General features: G+C 56.3%; 1 protein-coding gene across 1 annotated transcript in view; it reads left to right on the forward strand.

Annotated features, from left to right (window-relative positions):
- FAM179A (family with sequence similarity 179, member A) overlaps positions 1-22,295 on the forward strand; it is a 42,300-nt gene that overhangs the window by 862 nt on the left and 19,143 nt on the right. The window contains exons 2-13 of the mRNA XM_012652441.1: positions 2,229-2,342; positions 3,807-4,079; positions 6,624-6,835; positions 7,575-7,765; positions 11,334-11,406; position 13,550; positions 13,681-13,820; positions 15,551-15,701; positions 15,939-16,103; positions 18,984-19,137; positions 19,841-19,946; positions 20,812-21,047. Of these exons, the coding sequence (XP_012507895.1) occupies positions 2,229-2,342; positions 3,807-4,079; positions 6,624-6,835; positions 7,575-7,765; positions 11,334-11,406; position 13,550; positions 13,681-13,820; positions 15,551-15,701; positions 15,939-16,103; positions 18,984-19,137; positions 19,841-19,946; positions 20,812-21,047 (1,816 nt within the window). The remainder of the gene's footprint in view (positions 1-2,228; positions 2,343-3,806; positions 4,080-6,623; positions 6,836-7,574; positions 7,766-11,333; positions 11,407-13,549; positions 13,551-13,680; positions 13,821-15,550; positions 15,702-15,938; positions 16,104-18,983; positions 19,138-19,840; positions 19,947-20,811; positions 21,048-22,295) is intronic.

The following is a 22,295-nucleotide window of genomic DNA, read 5'->3' on the forward strand; positions in this document are numbered from 1 at the left end:
CTCAAGGTCACACAGGTGACAAAAAGGGGCACCCAGGCTCCTGAGTCCCTGTCCAGGGGCCATCCAGCCTGGGGGTGGGGGTGGGCTGGTTTTCCACCTGTGGGGGGCTTCTCCAGGTGGCAGGTCAGGTCCCACGGATGGTCCCGATGTGTGCTCAGGAGGAGCTGAGCCAGGAGAGTGTGGGACGAATGACAGGATTTTATTCTTTTTTTATGGTGGAATATTAATTCACAGTTTAAGTGCCTGCTGAGAGGCAGGGACAGCACCACAAAGATGAATAAGACATGGTGCCTGCCCCAGGAAGTGGCAGGGCAGGACCAGAGAGTGGCCTGGGGAGGAGAGAGTGACATGGAGGGGTGCCTGGGGCTGCGGGAGCACAGGGGAGGGAGGGCTTCTCTCTCTCTCTCTCTCACTCTCTCTCTTTTATTAATACGTAATAGTTGTACATATTTTGGGGGTATATGTCTTATTTTGATACATGCATACAGTGAGTAATGGTCAAATCAGGGTAATTAGCAAATCCATCACCTCAAATATTTATCTTTTCTTTATGTTGGGAACATTCTAATTTTTCTCTTCTAGCTATTTTCAACTATATGATACATTATTTATTGTTAACTGTAGTCTCCCTACTGTGCTACTGAGCATTAGACCTTATTCCTGCTGTCTAACTGTGTGTTTGTCCCCAGTAACCAGCCTCTTTTCATTCCCGCACACCCTTCCCAGACTCTGGTAACCACCATTCTACTCTCTACTTCCACGAGATCCACTTTTTTAGCTTCCACCTACGAGTGAGAACATGTGATATTTGTCTTTCTGTGCCTGGCTTATTTCTCTTAACATAATGGCCTCCAGTCCCATCCATATTGCTGCAAATGACAGGATTTTATTTTTTTTTTTAGTAGCTGAATTATATTCCATGTGTATATAGACCACATTTTCTTTATCCATTCATCCATTGATAGATACTCATGTTGATTCCACAGCCTGGTTACTGTGAATAGTGCTGCAATAAACACGGGAGCGCAGACATCTTTTTGATATACTGATTTCCTTTGTTTTGGCTGTATACCGAGCAGTGACCTCAAAAGCACAGGCAACCATAGTAAAAATAGATGAATGGGATCACATCAAGCTAAAAAGCTGCTATATAGCAAAGGAAACAACAGAGGGAAGAGGCAACCTACAGAATGGGAGAAAATATTTGCAAATATTCCTCTGACAAGGGATTACTAACCAGAATATATAAGAAATGCAAACAACTCAATGGCAAAAAACCAGATAATCCGATTTAAAAATAGGCACAAGATGGGAAGACTTCTTAAAGGAGTGGATGCCTTAGCCGAGCCTCCCGGTCCTCTTTTCCTGGCTCCTGCTCCCGGGTGTGATCTCTGCCCAGGGTCCCTCCCTCTGGGAAGCCTTCCTTGTCCCCGTCCCTGGCCGGGGCTCACAGGACCCACACTGTCGTTGCTTGTTAATCCTTGTCTTCCCCACCTGGCCTTCACTGAGCACTGAGTCAGCCTTACCCGCTACTGTGTCATCAGGGACTTCGAGGGGCAGAGGCCCTGCGCAGAGCCAGCATTGACAAATGTCTGTGGCAGGGACAGGCAATGCCCTTAGCTGAGCCAGGGGAGGTTAGGGGAGAAGAGGGAGGGTCAGTGTAGGACGTGCTGTGAGGTGCTTGGGGCTCCAAGAGAGGGGGTTGGCCAGGTAACCAGAAGCTCTGCTCTGCAATAGGGGCATTGGTCAGAGGGCCGAAGCCACAGGGCAAGGTGTTCTCTGCAGTGGGTGGCAGTGAGGAGGTGGCTCAGGGAAAGCAGCTAGTGGGCAGAGGCTGGGGCTGGGCACACCAGGGATCAGCGTTGTTGGGGTGAAGGGGAGGAGGCCCGTGAAGCATGGTCAAGGGTTTGGGGCAAAGCCAGGAGGGAGAGTGCAGGCAGAGTGTGGGGGTGGGGCAGTGAGCTGAGAGGCTGGGCGAGTGGGGTTGGGAGGATTGGTGGAGATCATGGGCTCCCTGCCTGGCCAAGCTCTGGTGTAGGAGGCTGGGCCACTGCATGCCTTGGTTCCTCGAGCAGAGACCTTGAGGGGTATGGTATGGGTGTTCCCAGTGTGTTCCTAGTGTGTTCCCAGTCGTGGTCTTGGAGGACCCTAAGGTGCCTCCATCTTAGAGTGTGCAGGAGGGCTCTGGCAGGCTGCAGACTGTCTGTGCTTTCCTGTGCTGTCCCCAGCCAGGGCTCTGGCTCCAGTGGCTGTGTACTGCGGGAGCGTCCCTCGGACCAGCGCTGGGCCCCGTGTGCTCCCGCCTGGAAGCGTTGACTCCAGTCTGCCGGCTTGTGGAGAAGGTGAGATGGGAAGATCCGGCTTGGTGACCCAGCCACACCAAATGGCCTTCTAGGGCCCTGAGTGGCCTCTCTGGGGACTTTGGGCCGAGGATGGGGAGGCTCCACCTGCAGCTGCCCAGTCAGGGCCACTGGTCACAGGCAGGGCTTGGGCCTCATCCTGGAGGGAGGACGTGAGTGTGTTAGATGCCAGGCTGCGTTGTCAAGCTGCCAGCAGATGGCATTTCTCCTGTGGCCTCTGGTTTTGGGCAGGCTGTTTGAACTCTGTGCCTCGGGGGATGTACACGGGGAGACCCATAGGAATAGGGACTGGGGCTCTCAGCATGTGCCTGGCTTCCCTAGGAAACCAGGGGGAGCCTGCAAGGCACAGGAAGACAGGGTCTGCCCCTGCGGGGCCCTCCTTGGGGCCTCGGAGCACCCTCTGTGGCCAGGGCGCGGTGGGACAGCTGCTGCAGTGGTGGCTTTCGTGACGCCCACTCAGCTTCTCCACCACTTTCTGCTCCGTGACTCTGCCCTGGCGTCAGCTGCAGGCTGCCTTCCCCACAGGGCTCAAGGCTGGTTTTGGATGGAGACTCTGATTGCTCCAGTTGCCCTCTCTCAGGCCAGCCCTCTTGCAGGCCTGTGGCTGGCCCAGCGTTCAGCTGTCCTTGGGCGTGGTGCCAGCTGCAGTCTGGTCTCTGTGGCCCGGGCACCAGGGTCTCCAGAAGAGCAGGGCCGTGGCGGAGCTTCTGAGCGCTGCTCTGTCATATCGCTTCCCCTCGTTCAGGACTCCCCAGGGCAAACGCACCGCTTCGTGAAGGTCCTCCAGACCCTCCTCCTCCTCTAAGTGTGCAGAGCACTTTATTTCTGCCTCTCCTATGGCATACCTCATGCCTACCTTGAACCCATTTATGGACATATCTTATCTCTCTGATAGAGTGACCGTCCCTTAGTGACAAAAGACTGTGCCTCACTCGTATCTCAGTAGCCCCGTTGTCTGACCATGCTCGGTGCCAGGACACGCTTACCAGATGCACGTCGGATGAGTAACTGGATGATCGTGTGCCCGGTGGGAGTGGGTAGATTTGCTCTCCGTCTCCAGGGAGTCTCCTTTCACTCTGTGTTTGGTGTGTGTCGGTGCTCGATAGTGCCGATGACTCTGCTGGACCCTGGAGGTTGGGGGACGGTGGTCCCTGGGCAGACGGCCTCCCTGAGTATTTATGGCCTCTCATCAACGCCATGAGAGGACTGCTGACTGACTCTCCTTTAAGCCTCTGGGTCCTCATGACACATGTCTTGTTCCGGTTAAGCGCTTCACAGACACTGTCGAGTGAACAACTTGTCCCAGGAGTGACTGAAACATTGATGGCTGGAATTCCTGTGGCCAGCAGCTACCTGTACCCAGGGAGCAGCACCAAGAGATTTGCTGGTGCCTGGTGCCACCTTGGGCCCTGTGTGCCAAGCTACTCACGCCTCTGTCTCCCTCAGCCTCCCTCCAGCCCACGCCGAGCGTCCTGCCGAGCAGTGAGAAGCCATCACAGCTCCAGAGTGGACATGGGGACCCAGGTAGCCTCAAACTGGATGCCCCTTTGAAGGGCTGGCAGGCCAGGAATGGTCACCCCAGAAGCCTTGGGGTCCTGTCTTTGAGGCCCCACTTCCTGGTAGAGCCAGAGGCCAGCAGCGTGGCCCGGGACACCACCCAGATCAAGGACAAGCTCAAGAAAAGGAGGCTCTCAGAGGGCCTGGCAGCATCTTCCTCAGGTGAGCCTTGGCCCCGCCCCCATTCCAGGTCATGGCCCCAGGCCATCCAGGCAGTGAGGATCGGCAGGTGTCCAGGTGGCATGCTGGGCTACCCAGGGCTGGGCTGTGGGCACCTGCCAGGTTCCCTCTCTCTGTGGCCTCAGCTTCCCCCTGGAGCACCACCTCCCTCCTGGGTCTCTGCCACAGCCTCCCTGCAGCCTCCCTTTCACACCCCTGCCCCTCTAGTCTATCCAGAGGAATTTCTTAAACAGACATCCGTACTCCACTCCCACCGGCTATGCTTAAAACCCGCCAGTGGTTTCCAGATGAGCTTAGACTAAGGTCCCAAATGTTCCCGCATGCACAAGGCCCTCTGGCCCTGGCCTCACTTGTGCCTGGGTCACTCCCTTCCCTTGTCTGTGGGTCAGACACACGGAGTGACTCTCCAGTGCCTCCAGCTCTGGGCTTTGTGCTGCCGGAGGATTTAGAGTCCCCCACCTTTCCTTTCTAACCCTTCTCCATTCCCCACTCCTCCTCCCCTCTGGCTCAAAAGTCCTCCTCAGGAGGCCTCCTTGACTCCCCGATCCGAATTGCCCCACAGCCTGCTCTCTAATAATGCCCTGTTGTTTTCCTTTAGTTCTTTTCACGATTCACCTGTGACTATGTGTTTAAAACTTGAATCTTGCATGTGACTTTCACCTCCAAGAGTGTAGGGACTGTGTCCTCAGTGTGGGGCAGTCACCTGGCACCTAGGAAGCTCTTGAGAAATGTTTGTTGAGGCCAGACACTGCAGCTCACCTGTAATACCAGCAATTTGAGAGGCTGAGATGAGAGGATCGCTTGAGGCCAGGAGTTCAAGACCAACCTGGGCAACAAGAGACCCCCATCTCTAAAAAAATGAAAATTACACAACTGAGCTGGGTGTGGTAGTGTGTTCCTAGCTGCTCTGGAGGCTGAGGCAGGAGGGTCCTATGAGCCCAGGAGTTTGAGGCTGTAGTGAGTTGTGATCACACCACTGCACTCTAGCGTGGGTGACAGAATGCAATCCTGTTTCAAAATGAAAAAACAAAAAAACAAATAAAAACAAAAACCAAACACAAAAAAGAGAGAAATGTTTGTTCAATAGATGAACAAAGGACCGAAGAGTGGGCAGATTTATATTTCTCTCTCATCCGGGTGGTGGGCAAGCCAGGTAAAGAGACCAGGTTCAAATGTTAGCCCTGATATGTACTAGCTCTGGGGCCTTGGGCCAGTGGGTGACCCTTCAAGCCTCAGTTTCCTCCTCTGTGTAACGGGGCTAGTAACACTTCTATGTTACCGTGAGGGCTTAATGAAAAATTGTACACGGAATTCTCAGCACCTGGTATATGGGAAGAAGCTAATAAGTTGTGAATTTCTTTCTTTCTCTCCCCTCCTCCTGGGCACATGGTATAACTTGGTCTTTTTAGCTGAACAAGCTCTTTGGGTGACAAGAGGAATAAGAAGACTGGAAGTCTTGGGGGGAAACACTCTCGGGGCCCGTGGCTGCTTCTCTCAAGCCTGGAGTTGTCATCAGCTGCCCCCCTGCCCTAAGCAGCTGCTCCCCAGCTGGGGCTTCCCCTGGGGCCATGGTGAGGGGCCCAGGCAGATGCAGGGGCGCCCTGCTGAGGAGGCACACTGGCAGGACATTACAGAGGCAGCCGGTGGTGTTGGAGTGCCCGGTGCTTGCTTAGAATTTCCAGCTGGTGCAACTTCTGCAGTTGCCAGACCAATGACTCCTTCCTTTATAGGTCTGAAGTCTTTTCTAGACCTTTCATGTCTTTTTACAAAGCTCCAATGGAGAAGAAAAAGAATGGGAGTTGTTTTTTCTAATGTACAGAGGGGAAGTGACCTACGACCTATCAGGTCCCCCAGCAAGTGTGGAGGGCCGGGGTCTCCGGCCTCCTGAGTAGGCTGGGGCTGCCCTTGCCACCCTGCCCTGAGGCGGTGTTGGCTCCTCTGTGCCACTGCCCAGGGGGCCCAAGGTGGCAGCTGGGAGAGATAGGATGGGCCAGGGTGCGGAGAAGTGTGCGGGGCACAGAAAGCGTGGATGGAGGAGCTGGAAGTGCGGTGGTCTGTCTGCACTGTCTTTTAGCCCGTGTCAGAACAGCTGTACCCCATGTCATTAGCTGAAAAGGAAAGGGGAACAGAAGTAGTGTCATTGGATCTTTGTGAACACCCCATTTTACAGAAGTGCCCATGGGGGTTCAGATTGCCAGGGGCTTGCCCGAGGTTACACAGCTTCCATTCAGGGCCAGGCCTGCTGTCCTCCCTCTGATCTAGCACTGATTTTGTTTCCTTTCCTGCCCACACTGCCTCTGAACTCTAAACAGGTGACTTTGATTGGCACTTTTGATTGGAAACGGCCACTCAGTACGTCCACTTGCTTGGTCTTCTGGGGGTGTGGCGCTGGGGGCAGATCTGTCCTCTTCCTTTGTCACCCCAGCCTTCCCCAGGACACAGGCCCCACTGCTGGGGTCTGAATCCTGCCCCTCTGACTCCACATTCTTCTGGGACTAACCGATTCCCCATCCCCACCCCATGCAGCCCTTCTGGATCCTGGGGGAGGCCCCAAAGGAGCTGCCCTGAGGAGCACGATCCCCCGTGCCACCTCTCAGAGGCTGCTGAGGGTATCCAGGCTGATGCCTCCCATCCAGAGCATCCCCACCACCCCCGAGGCCAGCAGGGCCAAGGAGAAGGGCCTGGACCCTCCTGGGAGCAGCCAGAGACCCCAAGAGTTGAGACCTGGCACCCAGGAGGTAAGGTGGTTCCTCTGCTCTGAGTCCTGCCACAGCTTCTCCCTGTTGCCTGCCTTTCTAGCCTTTACCAACTCCTGTTCTTGCACCCTGAGTGTCTCTGGAGGTGTCTCTGGGGCTGCAGTCAGGTGGGGAAACTCTAGCAGAGGCTCCGACCCTCATTGCACCTTCTCCCACAGCGCCCGAAACCTGCAGCTGGCCTGGGAGTTCTGGGTGGCTGCACAGGGGCTGTATGACCACCTGTCCTAGAATGGATGGTTCCCTGGGCCTCCTCTGGCCCGAATGCTCCAGAACTCCTCCTGCTTTCTGACCCATTTCTCTCCATTTTAAGAAGGGAGTGTGGCAGAGGGGGAAGGCTGCTGGGACTTGTTTCTGCTCTGTTCCCCACTGGCTATGTGATCCTGGGTGAGTCACGCCCCTCTCTGGGCCCCAGTTGCACATCTATAAAAATAGAGGTTTGGACCAGATGTTTCTGAAGATCCCTTCCAGCTCTGATATCCTGGGATTTTTCTGAAATATGAAGAACAGGAAAACACATAATAGTAAGAAAAGGGCTTGCCAGTCTTCTCCCCTGGAGTGCTGAAGAAGCGATCAGCCTTCTGGTGGCCTGGGGTTGTGTGGCTGGAAAGAGACCAGAGGACATTTCCCAGCTAGAAGGACCCCCTCTGTGTGACGTACTAGGAGGGGAGCATTCTGCATGGATGTCTCCATGGACCAAACTCTGCCCCGCCTCTGCTCGCAGGTGCAGATCTCCCCGCAATTTCTGCACTGTGATGACGAGAAGATGGGGAAGTCACTGGGGGGCTTTGTGGTCCCGCCCATCCCGAAGGCTGGTGTGCAGGTGGCGGCCTCCTCCTGTGCTCCTGGCGCCCTTCCCAGGCCATGGCCTCCAGGCCAGGACATGCCCACAGGCCTGAGGGCCCCACGCACACGGTAAGAGCCCCGAGTCAAGCCTTCCTTGCTGGCTTCTCTCCCCATCCCCCCAGACCCACTGGGGCTCCGCGTGGCTGAACCTCCATGCCAGGGCAGAGCTCTGGGAGCACCAGGCAGGGGAGGGCAGGCTCCCCCACCCACGAGCCGCACACCTGGGCAGGCCACAGCACTGCGTGGGGCTTCCCTGCCCCTTGGCTCCAGCAGGCGGGGCACAATGGTGTGACAAACGACGTCTCCAGCCTCTGTCTTTAGCCAGTGTCTTAATGGATGTGGTTGCTGGAGTGAGGAATAAAACACAAATTATTTTAAAGCACGACTGCATTCATGGTAGCTCTTTGTTATGAGGTATTTATTATGCTAGTACATCTTGATTGATGGAGAATAAAAATACAACCATTATCGTTATGTGTGCGGGGTGTAATCCGCAAACTTTTGGACTTAAAAAGGAGATTTCATACTCCCCAAAGAAGAGAGGCAGAGGGTCTGTGCGTTGTGACAAACCTGGCTCATGCTCTGTAAGTGGGACAGATGACGCTCTTCAGACGGCCAATGGCATCCACTGTCCAGAGTGACGTCGGGGCAGTGTGTTGGAGAATGCGTGTGTGTGAGTGTGTGTGTTTGTGTGTGCACGTGTGTGTGTGACTGCATGCGTGTGTGCGCGTGTGTGCGTGCTCACACCTGCAGCCCGGCTCCCCCAGCGTGGTCACGGTCAAGTCCCTGCTGTGACTCTCCCTCCCCAGCCCTGTGTCTCTGGGGCCTGGCGGACTGGACTCCTCCATTCGTCTCACGTGTCCTCCTCGGCTCCCTGCTGCCTTCCCTCTGTCCACGCGCACGTCCACGTCCTCCTCCAACCCTGCTGGCTGTGGAGACCCTTCCACGGACCTGCTCCCAGATTTGATCTTCTGCTCGAGTTTCACCATCAGCCACCTCAGTTGCCTGCCGCAGTGCCGCCTGCTTCCTCACGTGGGACAGTTCCCTCCTTTCCTGCGCAGACACCTGCCTCTTCCTCCCCTCTGGGCAGCGCTGTGGTGGTTCTGGGGACTCTGGCCCAGGCTGGTGGCCTTACCTCTCATCTTGTTACTCTTGACTTTTTTTGCATCATCTGAACTTTTCTCCTTCCTGGCCTTGCTGACTTTACAGCTGCTTCTTGACCTTCTAGGTGGTCTCACCTGTCTCCAGGCCCTTTGCTCCGGGGACCCTTATCTGTGCCCAAGGCTTCCAAGACGGTGTGGGTGTGGGTGGCTTCGCATTTCCTGCCCTAGCCCTGATGGCACCCAGATGCTAGGCTCTGTGTTGCCACCCTCCTATTGGGCACCTCCAGTTTCTCCCGGCTGATGCAGTCCAGCCTCAGAGGGAGAGAGAGGGAGGACGGGCCACCATCACAGCACTGCGGAGTCCCCAAACCGCCCCCTCCAAGACCTCCTATTTCCCTCGAGGTGCAGACGTTCTCCGAGGTCTTCATACCTCAGCGTCATGTTTGACTCTTGCTCCTCACACGTCACCACATCCCCCCAGTCTTTCTTATCAACAGCAAAAATATACAAATAGCTCCCTCCCCTGTCTTGCCCCTGTCTTTCCCTCTCAGTTTGCACTTGCTGGCTCCTTCTTGAACTCTCTGAATAGCTTCTAACCTGTCTCATTGCGGCCCTTCGCCTCCGCCCCCGTCTTTCATTTTCATCCTTGTCCCCCACCCTGCACCTCTTCCATGCACTGCCCCTTTACTGACTGCTTGTGCCAGCCGCAAAGGCTCCCTGGCCTGATGTTCAGGGTCCCTCCCCTGCCCTTGCTCCACAGCCCGGCTGCCCGTGCCGCTCTACAGGGCCTCCCCAGCCCCAGCCCCTGCACGGGAGCCTCAGGCAGATAGCGCTTCCTCTGCTCCACCCCTGCAACCCCAACATGGGCCTTTCACCCCAGCCCTACCGGGTCTGTCCTCACTTTAAAGGGCAGCAGGGAGGGGAGGTGGCCTTCTCTGCACTGTCCCTGGGGCATCCAACCCAGGAGAGGAGAGACAGGGCTTGGGGTTAGTGGTGGGGCCACTTGGGTGGCTTTAGCTTGTGGTGACCTGGGACACAGACAGGTTTTGACATCTGGCCCAGAGCAGGCAGGGACTCTTGCTGGACACAGGGCTTTGCTCTCCTGCCCCTCTCCCTGGGGCCCAGGAAGAACCTCAGTGGTCAGAGAAGGGCAGAGGCTCCGACGAGCGTGGTCTGCTGAGGGGTCTCTAGGGAAGGGGAGAGCGAGAGGCTTCTCCTTGAAAGAAGCAGAGCCACGTCCTCTGAGGCCGGCCGTGCAGAGGCGAGGAGAAGCAGACTATGGCTAAGGCCAGAGGGGCAAAGCTGGGCCTGAGCAGGATGAGGCCGGGCCCGGGAGGAGCGAGCGGTGTCAGGAATTTTGTGCTTACCCCGGCCAGCCTGGGGCCCCCATGAGTCTTAGCAGCTGGGGTAGCTGTCGGGACTTCTTAACTCCATTTCTCCTGCCCCCGGCCCCACCAATCCTGTTAGTGCAGTCCAGTAGGCAGTGTTGGGGTCTCATGGCAAAGGCCTGCTGGGGTGCTCCCTGGGCTGGGCTGCCCTGGGGCACTCACACACTCCCTCCAGCCACACAAGCCCTCCCTGCGGGCCCAGGCCCAGGAGGCTGTGCCTGATCCAGCCAGCCTGGCCTGGGTCACTCTGCTGAGAGGATCCTCTGAGGCCACAGCACGGGATGTTGTGTCCCAGTGCTTTTGTTGTGTCTTGTTACCCTGGCAGCTCCCCATGGGTCCTGATGTCCTGCAGAGAAGGGACAATCATGTGTGACACCAAACAGCTGGTCTTCATGGGATCCTAAGCTCCCTGAGAGCAGGGATTGTCATCTCTTGTCAATGCTCTATTTCCAGTGTCTAGAATAGGTCGTGGCATGTAGTAGGTCTTCAGTAAGTATCTGTTGAATGAATAAATGGTGTTTCCAGTTTAAAAAATTACATTTAAAACCAGCGCCAGGAATGTCTCCGTCTTTCCTTCCTGCAAGTAATTGGGATTGAGCTTCTATTCATAGTACACAACAGTGCTAGTTTCCCCATTGCGGCAAAGGGGATCGGCCTCTCCAGCCCCTGGGGGCGGGGGATGGGGAATGGGGATTAGGATTGGAGGAGGAGGAATATTTAGGGGTCACTCTGCTCTCCTGGGGCTCGGGCAGTTTGGGGAACTTGAGCTCAGTGTTCTCCGAGAGGGGAGGCAGTTTACCCCCCATCTGCTGCGGCCACCTCCTCCTGCACAGGCCCAGGGCGCACAGTGGGGGGTGAGGGCTCCCTCTAAGGCAGCAGTTTCCATGCGGGTGCCAGCTTCCTGGGGCCGGGCGCTGTGTCTGGACACCCAGCCTGGCCCGCCGGTCAGCCTGCCCTCGCGTTGGTGGAGGGAGCTGCCATCTCCTGCAGCTTGAACCCTGGCCAAGAGCCTCTGCAGGGATAACAGCCCCTGCCTGGGTCCCCCTTTTTGGCCGTGGGCCCGTCCTGGAGCCACCCTGGGGTCCTCAGGCAGCCGCTCCAGCCTGCCGTCGCTCATGATGCTTTTCTCTCCCTCGTTCTTTTAAGATTGGTTCGGGAGAGTGGGCCTCGAGAGAAGACCCCTAAATCTCTGGGTACGTATTCTCTATGTGCACCCCTTGTTATTTGACTCTCTGGTTCCCAGGCTGGAGTCATAGAAGCAGAATTAGGGGTAGAGGAGACCCGAGAGCTCTCGTGTCCGAGGCCCTCATTTCACGACAGGGAAGCTGAAGTCGCCCGTGGTCCCCAGCTGGAGGGTGGCAGCAGGCCTGGGCGAGGCGTGGAAGAGCAGCAGTGTTTATTGGCACCTGCTCTGGCAGGCATGTTGCCATATGCCAGCTCATGTGGCTCACAATGACCCAGATGAGAGAGACGGTGCTGTCCCCGTTTGACAGATGGCAGCTCTGTCAGCCGGACGTTCTCCCTGGTCTCAGAGCCCCATCAGACTTGCACTCAGGTTTGCATTGAGAGCTGGGGCTCTCAGTGTGTGGTGCAGCTGCCCCTGTACTGTTTTAAGCAAGTAGAGGGGAGTATTCCTCGCTGGAGAGACTGAGAGATTAAACCACATCCCACAAACCCCTTAGTCAGCCGGTCCCAGAATGTTTAAATGCCAGGGGAATAGGGCCAGCCCCGGGATGGAGGCCAGGAGAGGGGACAAGGTAGGAGGAGTTTACAGAGGGAGGAGGGGTCCTTTCTGACCCTGTGGAGAGGCAGGAGGGGGTGGCTGTAGGCTGGGGAAGCCAGGCCACAGCCCACGTGCAGGATGGGTGGGAGGAGCGCCCTCAGCTTGGTGGCAGGTGGTAGGAGTTGGTGGTGGCTGTTGTGCTGACCGACAGCGGGGGAGGACGCCGGGGACCAGCTTCCTGGCTGGGCACTCTGCTAATCAGCTCAGCAGGTGGGCCAGTTGGCCCAGAGGGGAAACTGTTGCCCAAGAGGCCCCGGGATCAGGACACGAAGCCTGGTCTGTGAAGCTGGCCTGGCACAGAAACCGCTGTGGCAGCTACTTCTCCCTGCTCTGAGGCCAGGCTGCAGCGGGTTGAGCTCGGGCAGCCTGTGGTGACACACTCCAGTACCCCGAGTGACCTTAAGAGCTAGCCCAGACAATGCTGGCGTTGGGGTTTGGGCCAGGAGACCCCAGCCTGTACTCCTCCCTCCTCGGGCTCACCAGCTGCTTGAGAACCAGGTCTCCGGGGGCCTGTGGGCAGGGGTGGGCTGCGCAGACGAGGCTTCCTGGGGTGGCCCTTTAGGGTGTACGCTAGGTTGTGGGAGATAAAGCAGCAAAGTCCTTAAAGGGCTCTTTGATCCTCCGGCTGTCAGCTGGGATTTCGTTGCCCAATATGTGTGACACGCCCAGTACATAGTAGGAGCTCACGTGGCACTGTGTGAAGCTGGGGTCTTCCCCAGCCTTGTGGCATCTTGCGGTCCCTGCCCTGGTCAGTTGGCTGCTGATCCCCTGTGCCCTCTGCCCTGCCTCTTCCCCCTGGGCGGATGGAGGCTCAAAGGTCCTCCCTGTTCCTCAGCCCCTGCTCCTTCTCCCTGCGCCAAGCAGAGAAGGCCTTTGCAGAGGCCTGGGCCGGCAGGGGCCTGGGTGACCCGGAACTTGGCAGGGGCCCCAGACTTAAGATACTTTTCCTGGCTTCAGGCAGCCCCAGATGGTGGCCCCTACCTCAGCAGACCCCTAATTTGCAGGTTCTCCCAACGATGGTGAGCTCCAAACCTTGTGAGCAGCAGAAAATTAATGAACCTATCCCCATCCTGCCTCCATAATAAGAAATGTACCTTTAAAATCCACTGATTGGGAAAATACAGAATGACAAAGAGATACATGGATTTGATGTCATGTGGAATTGAATTTATTTTATCAATCACAGGAACATCTGAAGGTCCCTGGCCCTCAGCTCTCCTGCCTGTAAAATGAGAGGGTTGGCCCAGCGCTAGTTAGTTCTCTGCCCCCTCCAGCTCTGCCCTTTCATGCCATGTCATAGTTCCAGACAGGCCCATGGTCACATAAAAGGGTTAGTGGACCCATTTTACGTTTTCTTTTCCTGAGGTACGTGCCTCCTACGTAAGATAAACTTACATTCTCAGAAAAACACTTATACCCCCTAGATAACAGACCTGACCCTGTTTCCTGCCCAGGCCCTCCACTCCTTCCCCTGTCTTAGAATAAGCCGTACAGTAGCAAATGAATGAATGAATGAATGAATGAAGGTGATGCTGGTCCACAGGCAGCCTGCTCCACGCCGGCCGGTGCTGCTCTGCAGAGTGAATCTGACTCGTTTTGTTCTCCATCACGGGAGAGTTGGGCAGAGGAATTGAGGGTGGGGGCCAGAGACCTCAGGGGCAGCCCGGGGACTGGGCGTCCTCAGCTCGGTCCCTGTTCTCCACCCCTCAGGGCCAAAGCCTGCCGCTGCGGGGAAGCCCGCCCTGGCCTCTTCCCAGTCCGCTCCGGCACTCACAGCCTTCTCCTTCGGCCACGCCAGAGAAGCCCAACCCTTGCTGAAAGAAGAGGACCAGAAGGAGAGCAGCACTAAGGTATCTGGGAAGTGGGAGGAGGAAGTGGGGGTCGCAGTGGACACTGGCTGCATGAGGCAAGTTTCTGAAATACACGAGTGTGGCACCGGCTTGTGAGAAATGGGCAAGAGTGAGGAAGAGCCCAGGACCAGAGCGGGATTGGGATGAGGGCCGACAAAGGAAAGAGAAGCGAGGATGGAGGTGGGCAGGGTGCGTGGGGCACCAGGTGCAGGGGTGAGGGAGGGAGGAGGGACGAGGGAGGGCAGAGGGGCTTAGGTGAACCCAGCCGAGTCATCTGAGCTAACGAACGCCCAAGAGAACAACTGACAGGCAGCTGACTCAGAGGCCCCCGGCCAAAAGCTGTGTTTGACAGGCTGCAAATACCTTCCTCTGCTCAGGTGACCTTGGGGAGGTGGCTTCTCTGCCCTGGTTGCGATGGATTTAGTGAAGCTTGGAGAGTCGCCATTATAGGGACCTGTGCTCCTTCTCTGAAATGGAGACAGAATAGTTCAGACCAATAAATGTATCCTGAAGGCCTCCTGTGCGTGTGCTATGTTAGGGACTGGATTTCGTGGTGACTGTGACAAGGCCCAGTCACACAGCCCTCCCACTCTAGGGGGTGACAGAATGGGAAACAAAATAATAATAATTCAGTGCAGCAAAATGGCCTCAGCCCCCGCCCGCCCCGCCACGTCAGCCGCTCACTCCTGTGGCCGTAGACAGACCTGGCATTACGGGTGACACACTCTGCCACCGCCAAGTTCAAGCATCACCGGCTCACCACCAGCTCCTGTCGTTCCGGCCCCCTCCCCCTAATACTTCAACCTTGGCATTTCTTCCCTCTCTGGCAAAAACAATATTCTCCTTGAAATCGGGTCATTCCCGTCAGCCTATTATCCTATGACACATCCCATCAGCTGTTACCGCTCTCAAGAAAGCAAAACCAAGCGAAGACAAAACCCTGCCGTGTCTCTCTTCTTGTTCTCTCCCGAGTCCACTCCGGATGGAGTAGTCTGCTCCACGCCACCGAAGCTGCCCACACGGAGGCCGCCCGTGGCCTCCACCCTCCCAAATGTGCCGCATCTCGGTCCTCTTCCAACCTGACCCATCACGGCATTGACACGGCTGGTGGCTCATCCTTCTGAATTCTCCAGCCAGGGGCGGAGGAGGGGCTGGCTCATTCTTGCTTCTCTGCCATGTTGAGAGGCGGCTCCTTCCTGGTCCTTCTCTGCTGGCTCCCTCGTCCCCCTTCTGGGTGCTGGTAGCCCAGCACGCAGTCCTCCAGCCCCGGGTGTTTATACTCACCCCGGTTCTCATCTGGGCAGGCACTGAGTGCCATCTCCATGCTGAGGACACCCTCGTTTCCCCCGCCAGCCTCCGCCTCCCTGGCCTCCACATGCTCACATTTAGCTGCTACCAACATTGCTGCTTAAGTGCCTGATGCACTTCCAGCCTTCCGTGTCTGAAACTCAACCCTGGAGCCCTCAACTCACAAAACCTCCTCTTTCCCCAGGGTCCTCGCCCAGCGAATGGCAGTAAAAGGCAGCTCCAGACTTGTGGTTGCTCAGGCCATCAGTCTGGGGCCTCTCTCTGTCCCCTTCGCGCTGTCTGGGAGCGAGGGCCATGTCTCTTTTGCTCACTTCCAGAGCAGAGCATGGGAGGGACTCGCGTTTTTGATGATTGCGTAGTGGAGGTTTAGGAGGTATGATTGGGTCCCCAGGCTAACAGCATGTGCCTTGACCTTGTGCCAGATCCAGGTCACCATCTCCAAGTCTGCCCAGGAGAAGATGCGGCTGAAACAGATGAGGGAGATGGAGCTGTTCCGGAGGGCCAAGCAGCCGGAGAGAGAGAGGGAGCTCGGCCCCCAGGGCGTGGGCTCCCGCAGAACCGTAATGAAGGAAGGTACTGGGTGCCCTGGGGAGACCCCCTCAGGCTGGGGAACTTCTTGCCCACCCCCTGGCTCTCAACCCTCAAAACGGAGGCCATCCACAACTCCCACCCTGCCCGTCCTGGGACTGGCAGGGAGCCCCGCCTGCCCTGTCCTATCCTGCTGGTGGGCCCATTTCTGAAGGGGGACACTGGGGCCGGGGCAAGGGCAGGCAGGACTGCTCAGCCCTGCGACTCTCTCTGCCTCCACAGGCCTCCTTCCCCTCCGGAGCAGCGGGACCCTGTCTGTGCCTACTAGGCTGGGCAGCCCACGCAGAGACAACGTCGGTAGCGCCCTGAGGAAGCGGGCCAACCGGTCCTCACTGCCCAGCATCCCCGTCAGCAAGCAGGAGCCCCGCTTTGCCCGCCATGCTTCAGGTGGGGCCCAGACCCGACTGGCGGGGGACACGTGGCCCTCTGCCTGTGCTGCCTCGGGAAGCTCTGAGCCATGGCAAAGGTGACCTCGGTGGCTTTACTTATGCCTGTTGTCCATCTTACGCCAGGGTATAGCCTGGGGTGCTGGTCACCTTGCCAGAGAAATAAATAATGTCTGGGACTCACAGTTGTCTATGGGTCAAGCTGGGGACCCAGGACCTCACAACTGGATGGCTGGGCAGGTGTGCCCAGCCTGAGTGACAGGTCCTAGAGGAGTTGCCAGTGTGGTAGGGCCAAAGGTGCTGGATGACAGCATCCAAGGAAGTAGCTGGAATGCCAGGAAGAGGAAGAAAGGGTCTGGGAAGACCTTGGCTTCCGGCCTGTTGCCTCGTAAAATGTCAGGGCTGGACAGGGCTGGCTAGAGGCTGGAATCAGAGGACCCAAGGGTTCTACTAGGACACCTCGGGGAATGCGCCAGGGACGAGGGGGAGGCTCTGTCCCCACTCTACCAGAGGAGCTTCTGTTTGCCTCACTTTTTTACGTACTGGACATTCACAGGAGATTTCATTTGAAAAGATTCTGCTACTAAAAAACATTTGCAAACAATCAGTCTGGTTTGGAGTTTGTAAGCGTGGGATGTAGTGGACAATGACGGTGGAATAGAGCACAGTTTCAGTGCTGTGAGTAATACCGACTCACCTCCCTTTCCATCTTCTCTCTGTCCTTTTGACTGTATCCAGAAGAAAGTCTTCATTTGCTGCCCATCTCTGGCCCTTCTCTTTTTTAACAAAGAGATCCTCCTTCGGGCTCAAACACATCAGAAGCCGGCTGTCATTTTATAGCTGGAGTTTGTAACATTGTTTTCCTTTTATTGTAAATATTTATCATGTTCTATGACAAGTGATGTTAGTTTGCCAATTGTGATAGTGACATAAAATTCGCTTTAAAATAAATTTCTTTAGGACTTGAAAAGTGGTTTGATTTGAAGAAAAGTCCAATGTGAATAAAAGGACAGGTTATTAAGAGGCATGGCCAAAAGTCAGGAAAGTGGTAACTGAATGATTGATACTGGGAAATATTGATCTCCCTAACCCATTTCACAGACAGCAGAACTGAGACCCAGAGACTCAAGATCACCTGAGGTCACTCAAGGTGATGGTGGCCACAGGGGCTAAGACTTGGGCTGCTGAGTTATTGTCGCTCCTCCTTTGAACTGTGTGTGTTGGGTGTGTAGAAACAAGACCTTTGGGTAGCTTAGCTTGTTGGAGTTAAGGAAAAAAATAGTCAACATTCTGTTCTTAACAACCTCCCTGGAAGCTGAATTTGAATCTTCTTCCTTTTTTTTCCTCCTCGTTTCTCCTGGCAATAAACAAGGAATCCCTTAAGTTGCTTTATAGCTTGGACCTGTGTCTACTTTTTGGTCTGGCTAGAAATGACAGGACTTTAGGTTTGTAAACCTGTTGTCTTTCTGGTTCTCTTAAATCTCGTGAACTTCTAGCTTTTCTCGGGAGGACTGGTTGGTTTAGGTGGGCTCAGCTGGATCTACTCCATTCTGTCTGGTTTGTGTGTACAAAGAACAGAAATTACTGAACCCGGAGGCACACCTGTGATCATTATTGGAAAGCTTTTAGGAGCGGGGGGTGGGCAAAGGCAAGAAAACACAAACCTTCAAGAGACCAGCGGCTGGACTCTCCCAGCTGGGGCTTTGTGTGAGTTTGTTGAAATCCAGGTGGATGCTGGATGCCACGGAGGGTGAGGTGAGGCAGGCGGGGCGCAGGCTAGACTGCTGGGCTGTTCACCCTGGGAGACCGATACCTCCCTTTTGAGAGCTTCAGAGACAGGATGAAACTCATGTCCCTGCTGTCCAGGGAAGGATGGGGAGGTTGGGTGTTACTCCTGCCTACCAGAGGGTGACTTGAAGGACTGATTAAGACACATTTCACATGCCAGTGGCAGAGCTGAGAAGAGAGTCCAGGAATGAGGTCTTTGAATCTTGGCTTTAAGTAAAGGGCTGCCTCTCAACTTAGACTTGCCAAGGACCTCCTGGATACACCGTAGTGAGAACCATCCTCGTGGAGGTGACTGTCTGGAGAGACCCAGCCAGGAAGTGAGATGCGGTAGCAGGAGCTCTGGATTGGGAGGAGACCTTCTTGTCCTGGCTGTGCTGACGGAGGAGCCTCTGATCCCTCAACTGCGTGATTAGGGCCTTGGGTTGGATGGAGATTCCTTCCTTTATTTCTAGGAGTTTATGATTCCATCTGTCCCCAAGGAAGAAAAGCCTAGAAAACACGACAATCTGCTTGTTGTCAGTCCCTGCAAGAGCAGGACCATGTGGGTGCCAGCTAGCTATATTGTCCCCTGTCTTCCTCCAGCCATCTGTCCTTGGGCCACTTCCCGGTTGTGCAACTTCACAAAGGCTGGATAGTAGGAGGGAAGGAGGAGACGCTGATAGCACCGCAGGCCTCTGTGTAGGAGAGAGGTTAGAAGGCTGCCACGTGACCAGGGAGGCCATCCAGTGACAGGCTCTCGGGCCCCGCCCCAGCACAGATAGGGCGAGACTGAAGGTGAGGCACTGGCTTGGGGGTCTTATCGCATGACATCAAGCATATCACAAGCCAGTTTGTTTATAATAATCACATTGGCAATGGCGGGAATAGGAAAAGTCAACCAAAGGGAGAGAGTTAGGTGGTCTCCGTAGCTCCTGGGCTGGCTTCTAAGCCCCACCAGTCTGTCCTCTGCACGCCCTCCCCTGGGAGGTGGGCTCTGGGGTGTGCACCAGGCCACGTGAGGGTGGCCAGGGCAGTCCCTCCTGCCACCTGGGTGAAGCTCTTACCTGTCCTCCTGGATGAAGCTTGCTGTTTCTTTTCTTTTTTGTGACTACAGCCAACTCGTTACCTGCGGTGCTAACTTTGGGGTCTCCTGAATGGGAAGAAGAGGAGGAGGAGATGGATCTCAGAGCCTTTAAGGAGTTGAGACCTTTCTCAAACCCGGAGCTGGGGTTGGCAGATGCCCTCCAGTGCCTCAACAGCAGCGACTGGTGAGGAGATCCCTTCTCTTGGGCGCTGTGGCCTGTGTGTGTGTGTGTGTGTGTGTGTGTGTGCACACATTGCAGAATAGCTCCTGCCCCCAGCTGCCCGCTCCCACTCCCGGGTTCTAGTACCATGGAAGGAAGAGCGTGTGCACATGTGCACGTGTATGTGGTGTGTGCCCTGGGCCCTCCGAGCAGCCTGTGCGCTGCTCTGGGACGCGCCAGAGCCATGTGTGGGAGGTACGGATTTGGCTCCACAGCACGGGCCAACGAAGGTACCAGCCCTTTATTTCCCTGAATCAAATTTAATCTGAGTGCTCCTCCCACTGCACTGGCGGGATGCTCAGTCTTGGTCATGGGCAAATCAGTGACCTGAGGTCCAGAACACTTGCAGGAAGCCCTCCTTAGTCTTCAGACGCCTTCTTTTGAGAGTGTTGGCCTTGTGTCAAGGACCCAGAAAGGTCCTGGGGGTGGGCATCCATCTCAGTGCACCAGAGCTGAGGGCCAGCCAGGAGCCCCATAAGAGTGGCCTTTACCGAATGGTTAGGATTTCAGGCTGGAGTGTTACCCCAGGAAACCCCGCTCCGAGGCCACAGAACCCCACCCTGCTGTGGCTGTGGGGGGCTGTGCTGCGTGATGTGGGTTCTGCTGGCCTGTGGGGGACTCCTGCTCCCCACCCACCACCTGTGACAGGCCTGGCCTTGCTTCTCAGGCAGCTGAAGGAGAAGGGACTGGAGAGCATCCAGCGCCTGGCGGCCTGTCACGTGGAGGTCCTTGCTGGGAGGCTGCATGAGGTGTCCTTGGCGGTGACAGGGGAGGTGAGGCCTCCCGGACAGCCCGTGTGCTGTGCACTTTGACCCCACTCCAGCTGCTCCGCACAGCTGCGCAGCACTGCGGAGGGCTGTGGTCCCCGCAGCGTGAGTGTCCCTGCTTATTCTCAGCCCTCAGCCACCGAGGTAGGAGGTAGCCGCCCATTTCTCAGACTGAAAAACTGGGGCCTGGGGCTTCCTTATTCGTAATCTTCGGGAATTGAAACAATCAGAATTCTGTGTGCGCATCTGTCACAGCCTGCATTGACCTCTGCACTCAACATGCCTGAGGAGGGACGGAGTGTTCTGGGCCAGATTGCCAGCTTCAGGGCAGTGTAGCATTTCCCAGGGCCCTTCTCCCAGGGGTCCAGGCTGGGCCCAGAGAGGCGGTAGGATGTGTTTATCTCACATGGTGGCCGTGCCCCACCCTTGGGAATGGGCTGTTCCAGCAGGGTGGGGTGGGGTCCGAAGACACCCTGTTGACACTCAGGGGCCGGGCTGTGCTGGGAGTCAGGGCCTTCCTGCATGTGGCCAGGGTCTCTGTTTCTTCCTCTGCAAAATGAGTGTCATACACAGTGCCTGCTTCTCATGGTAGTTGTGAAGATCAAATTGGACATTTTTGCAAAAGTGCTTTGAAGGCTAAGTGCTGTCCACATTTCAGATGGTGATGACAATGATGGGACTAATAATCACGATGATAATAAAATGGGACTGTTTTGCACGGGGCTGCCGGAGGGTTTGCGTCTCCAGCGTGGCGAGGCCTAGGCCAGGCGAGGGTGGGGCACAGAAGGGGGGTGCCGGGCCCATTCTCCGTATGTTCTGGAGCCCTTGGCCAGGTCCAGCTGTCCTGGAGGCTCCCTGTCCTCTCTCCAAGGTCACCAACCTCCGCTCCAAGGTGTCTCACCTGGCCATCGGCACCCTGGGAGACCTCTTCCGGGCCTTGAAGAAGAATATGGACCAGGAGGCCGAGGAGATCACCCGCTGCCTGCTCCAGAAGATGGGGAACACCAGCGAGTTCATCCAGAGAGCAGCCAACCGGTCCCTGGGGGCCATGGTGGAGAATGTGACGCCTGCCCGCGCCCTCGTGGCCCTCACCTCGGCGGGTGTCTAGTACGTGGCTGCCTGTCGTCTCGGGTGGGGGTGGGGGAGGGGAGAGGCCCTGGGACGTGAAAGGGGGAGGGAAGGAGGGGAGAAGGGGACGGGGAGGGAGGCAAGTGAGGCTGCAGAGGGTCCCCCAGGATGTCAGAGGTCAGCGAAGAAGGGGCTGCCCCAGGCTTCACAGCGTTTAGCTTCCCACATTTAGCTGTGGGAGGTGAGCTCCCCCACAGTGCTGTGGTGACCCTGGAGGAGACAGGGCTGCTCCCCAGGAGCTCCCCCTGCACCCCTGGGAGTGGTGCTTGTTTCTGATGAAACCCCGGCCAGTGAGAAGCACAGAATCCAACACTTCAGCTGGGCCTGCTCCTGGGGAGGCGGACAGAGCTGGGCTCCTCCTGGAGCTTTTCCGCAGGCAGCTTGGCTTTCCCCTAAAGCAAGACCCAGAGCCTTTCCCAGCCCCTCCTCCCACAGGCAGAGCAGCTCTCCTTCCCCGTAAGTCACCATCGCACTGATGCGGAGGCTTCTCGGTAGACCCCAGGCCCTGTGGGACCAGCTAGCAGATCTTTGCTGATCACACCACAGCATTTTGTGAGGGGTGACATGCTGCCAAACCACACCGCCTGGGTTCACATCCTGGATTGCTGCTGCGCTTCTCTGTGCCTCAGTTTCCTCATCTGTAGAATGGGGATAATAGTGGTGTCTACCCCATGAGGTTGATATGAGGAGTAAGTGAATCGATTCATGAAAGAGCACTTCATGCCTGCCCCACCTGACATTTACTGGGTGCTATTGTGGCTGCAATGAACTTGGAAGAAAGCGGACTTTTTCCTGGATGCCTCTCTTTGCCTCAGTTTCTGCATCTGTAAAGTGGGGATAATAATAGCAGCTTATGGGGTTGATGCGAGGTAATAGGTCAAAGGTGCCGAACTGAGTGCCTGGCATGGAGGGGGATGCAGCTGACCATTGTCAACAAGAACCGGGGTCAGGTGTCCTCAGGGGATCCCAGAACAGGGCCAATGAGCTTGAATCCCTGGGGACCTTGTGAAAATGCAGATTCTGATTCGGATGCCGTCGCTGCGGTGCATGGACCACACTGAGTGGGGAGAGCCCTGATGCCCCCCTTTGTGTTCCTCTGGGGTGGGTCTCTGGGGAAAAGGTGGCAGCAGTGCCTGGAAGGGTGTGGACACAGAGGGAGGCCCCGTTTGAACGCAGTGACATCCTGATGTGCTTCTCTTATACAGCTCAAGTTCTACCTGGTACAGT

Source organism: Propithecus coquereli, unplaced genomic scaffold (assembly GCF_000956105.1).
Source record: "Propithecus coquereli isolate 6110/MARCELLA unplaced genomic scaffold, Pcoq_1.0 Scaffold39, whole genome shotgun sequence".
Classification (NCBI taxonomy): Eukaryota; Metazoa; Chordata; class Mammalia; order Primates; family Indriidae; genus Propithecus; species Propithecus coquereli.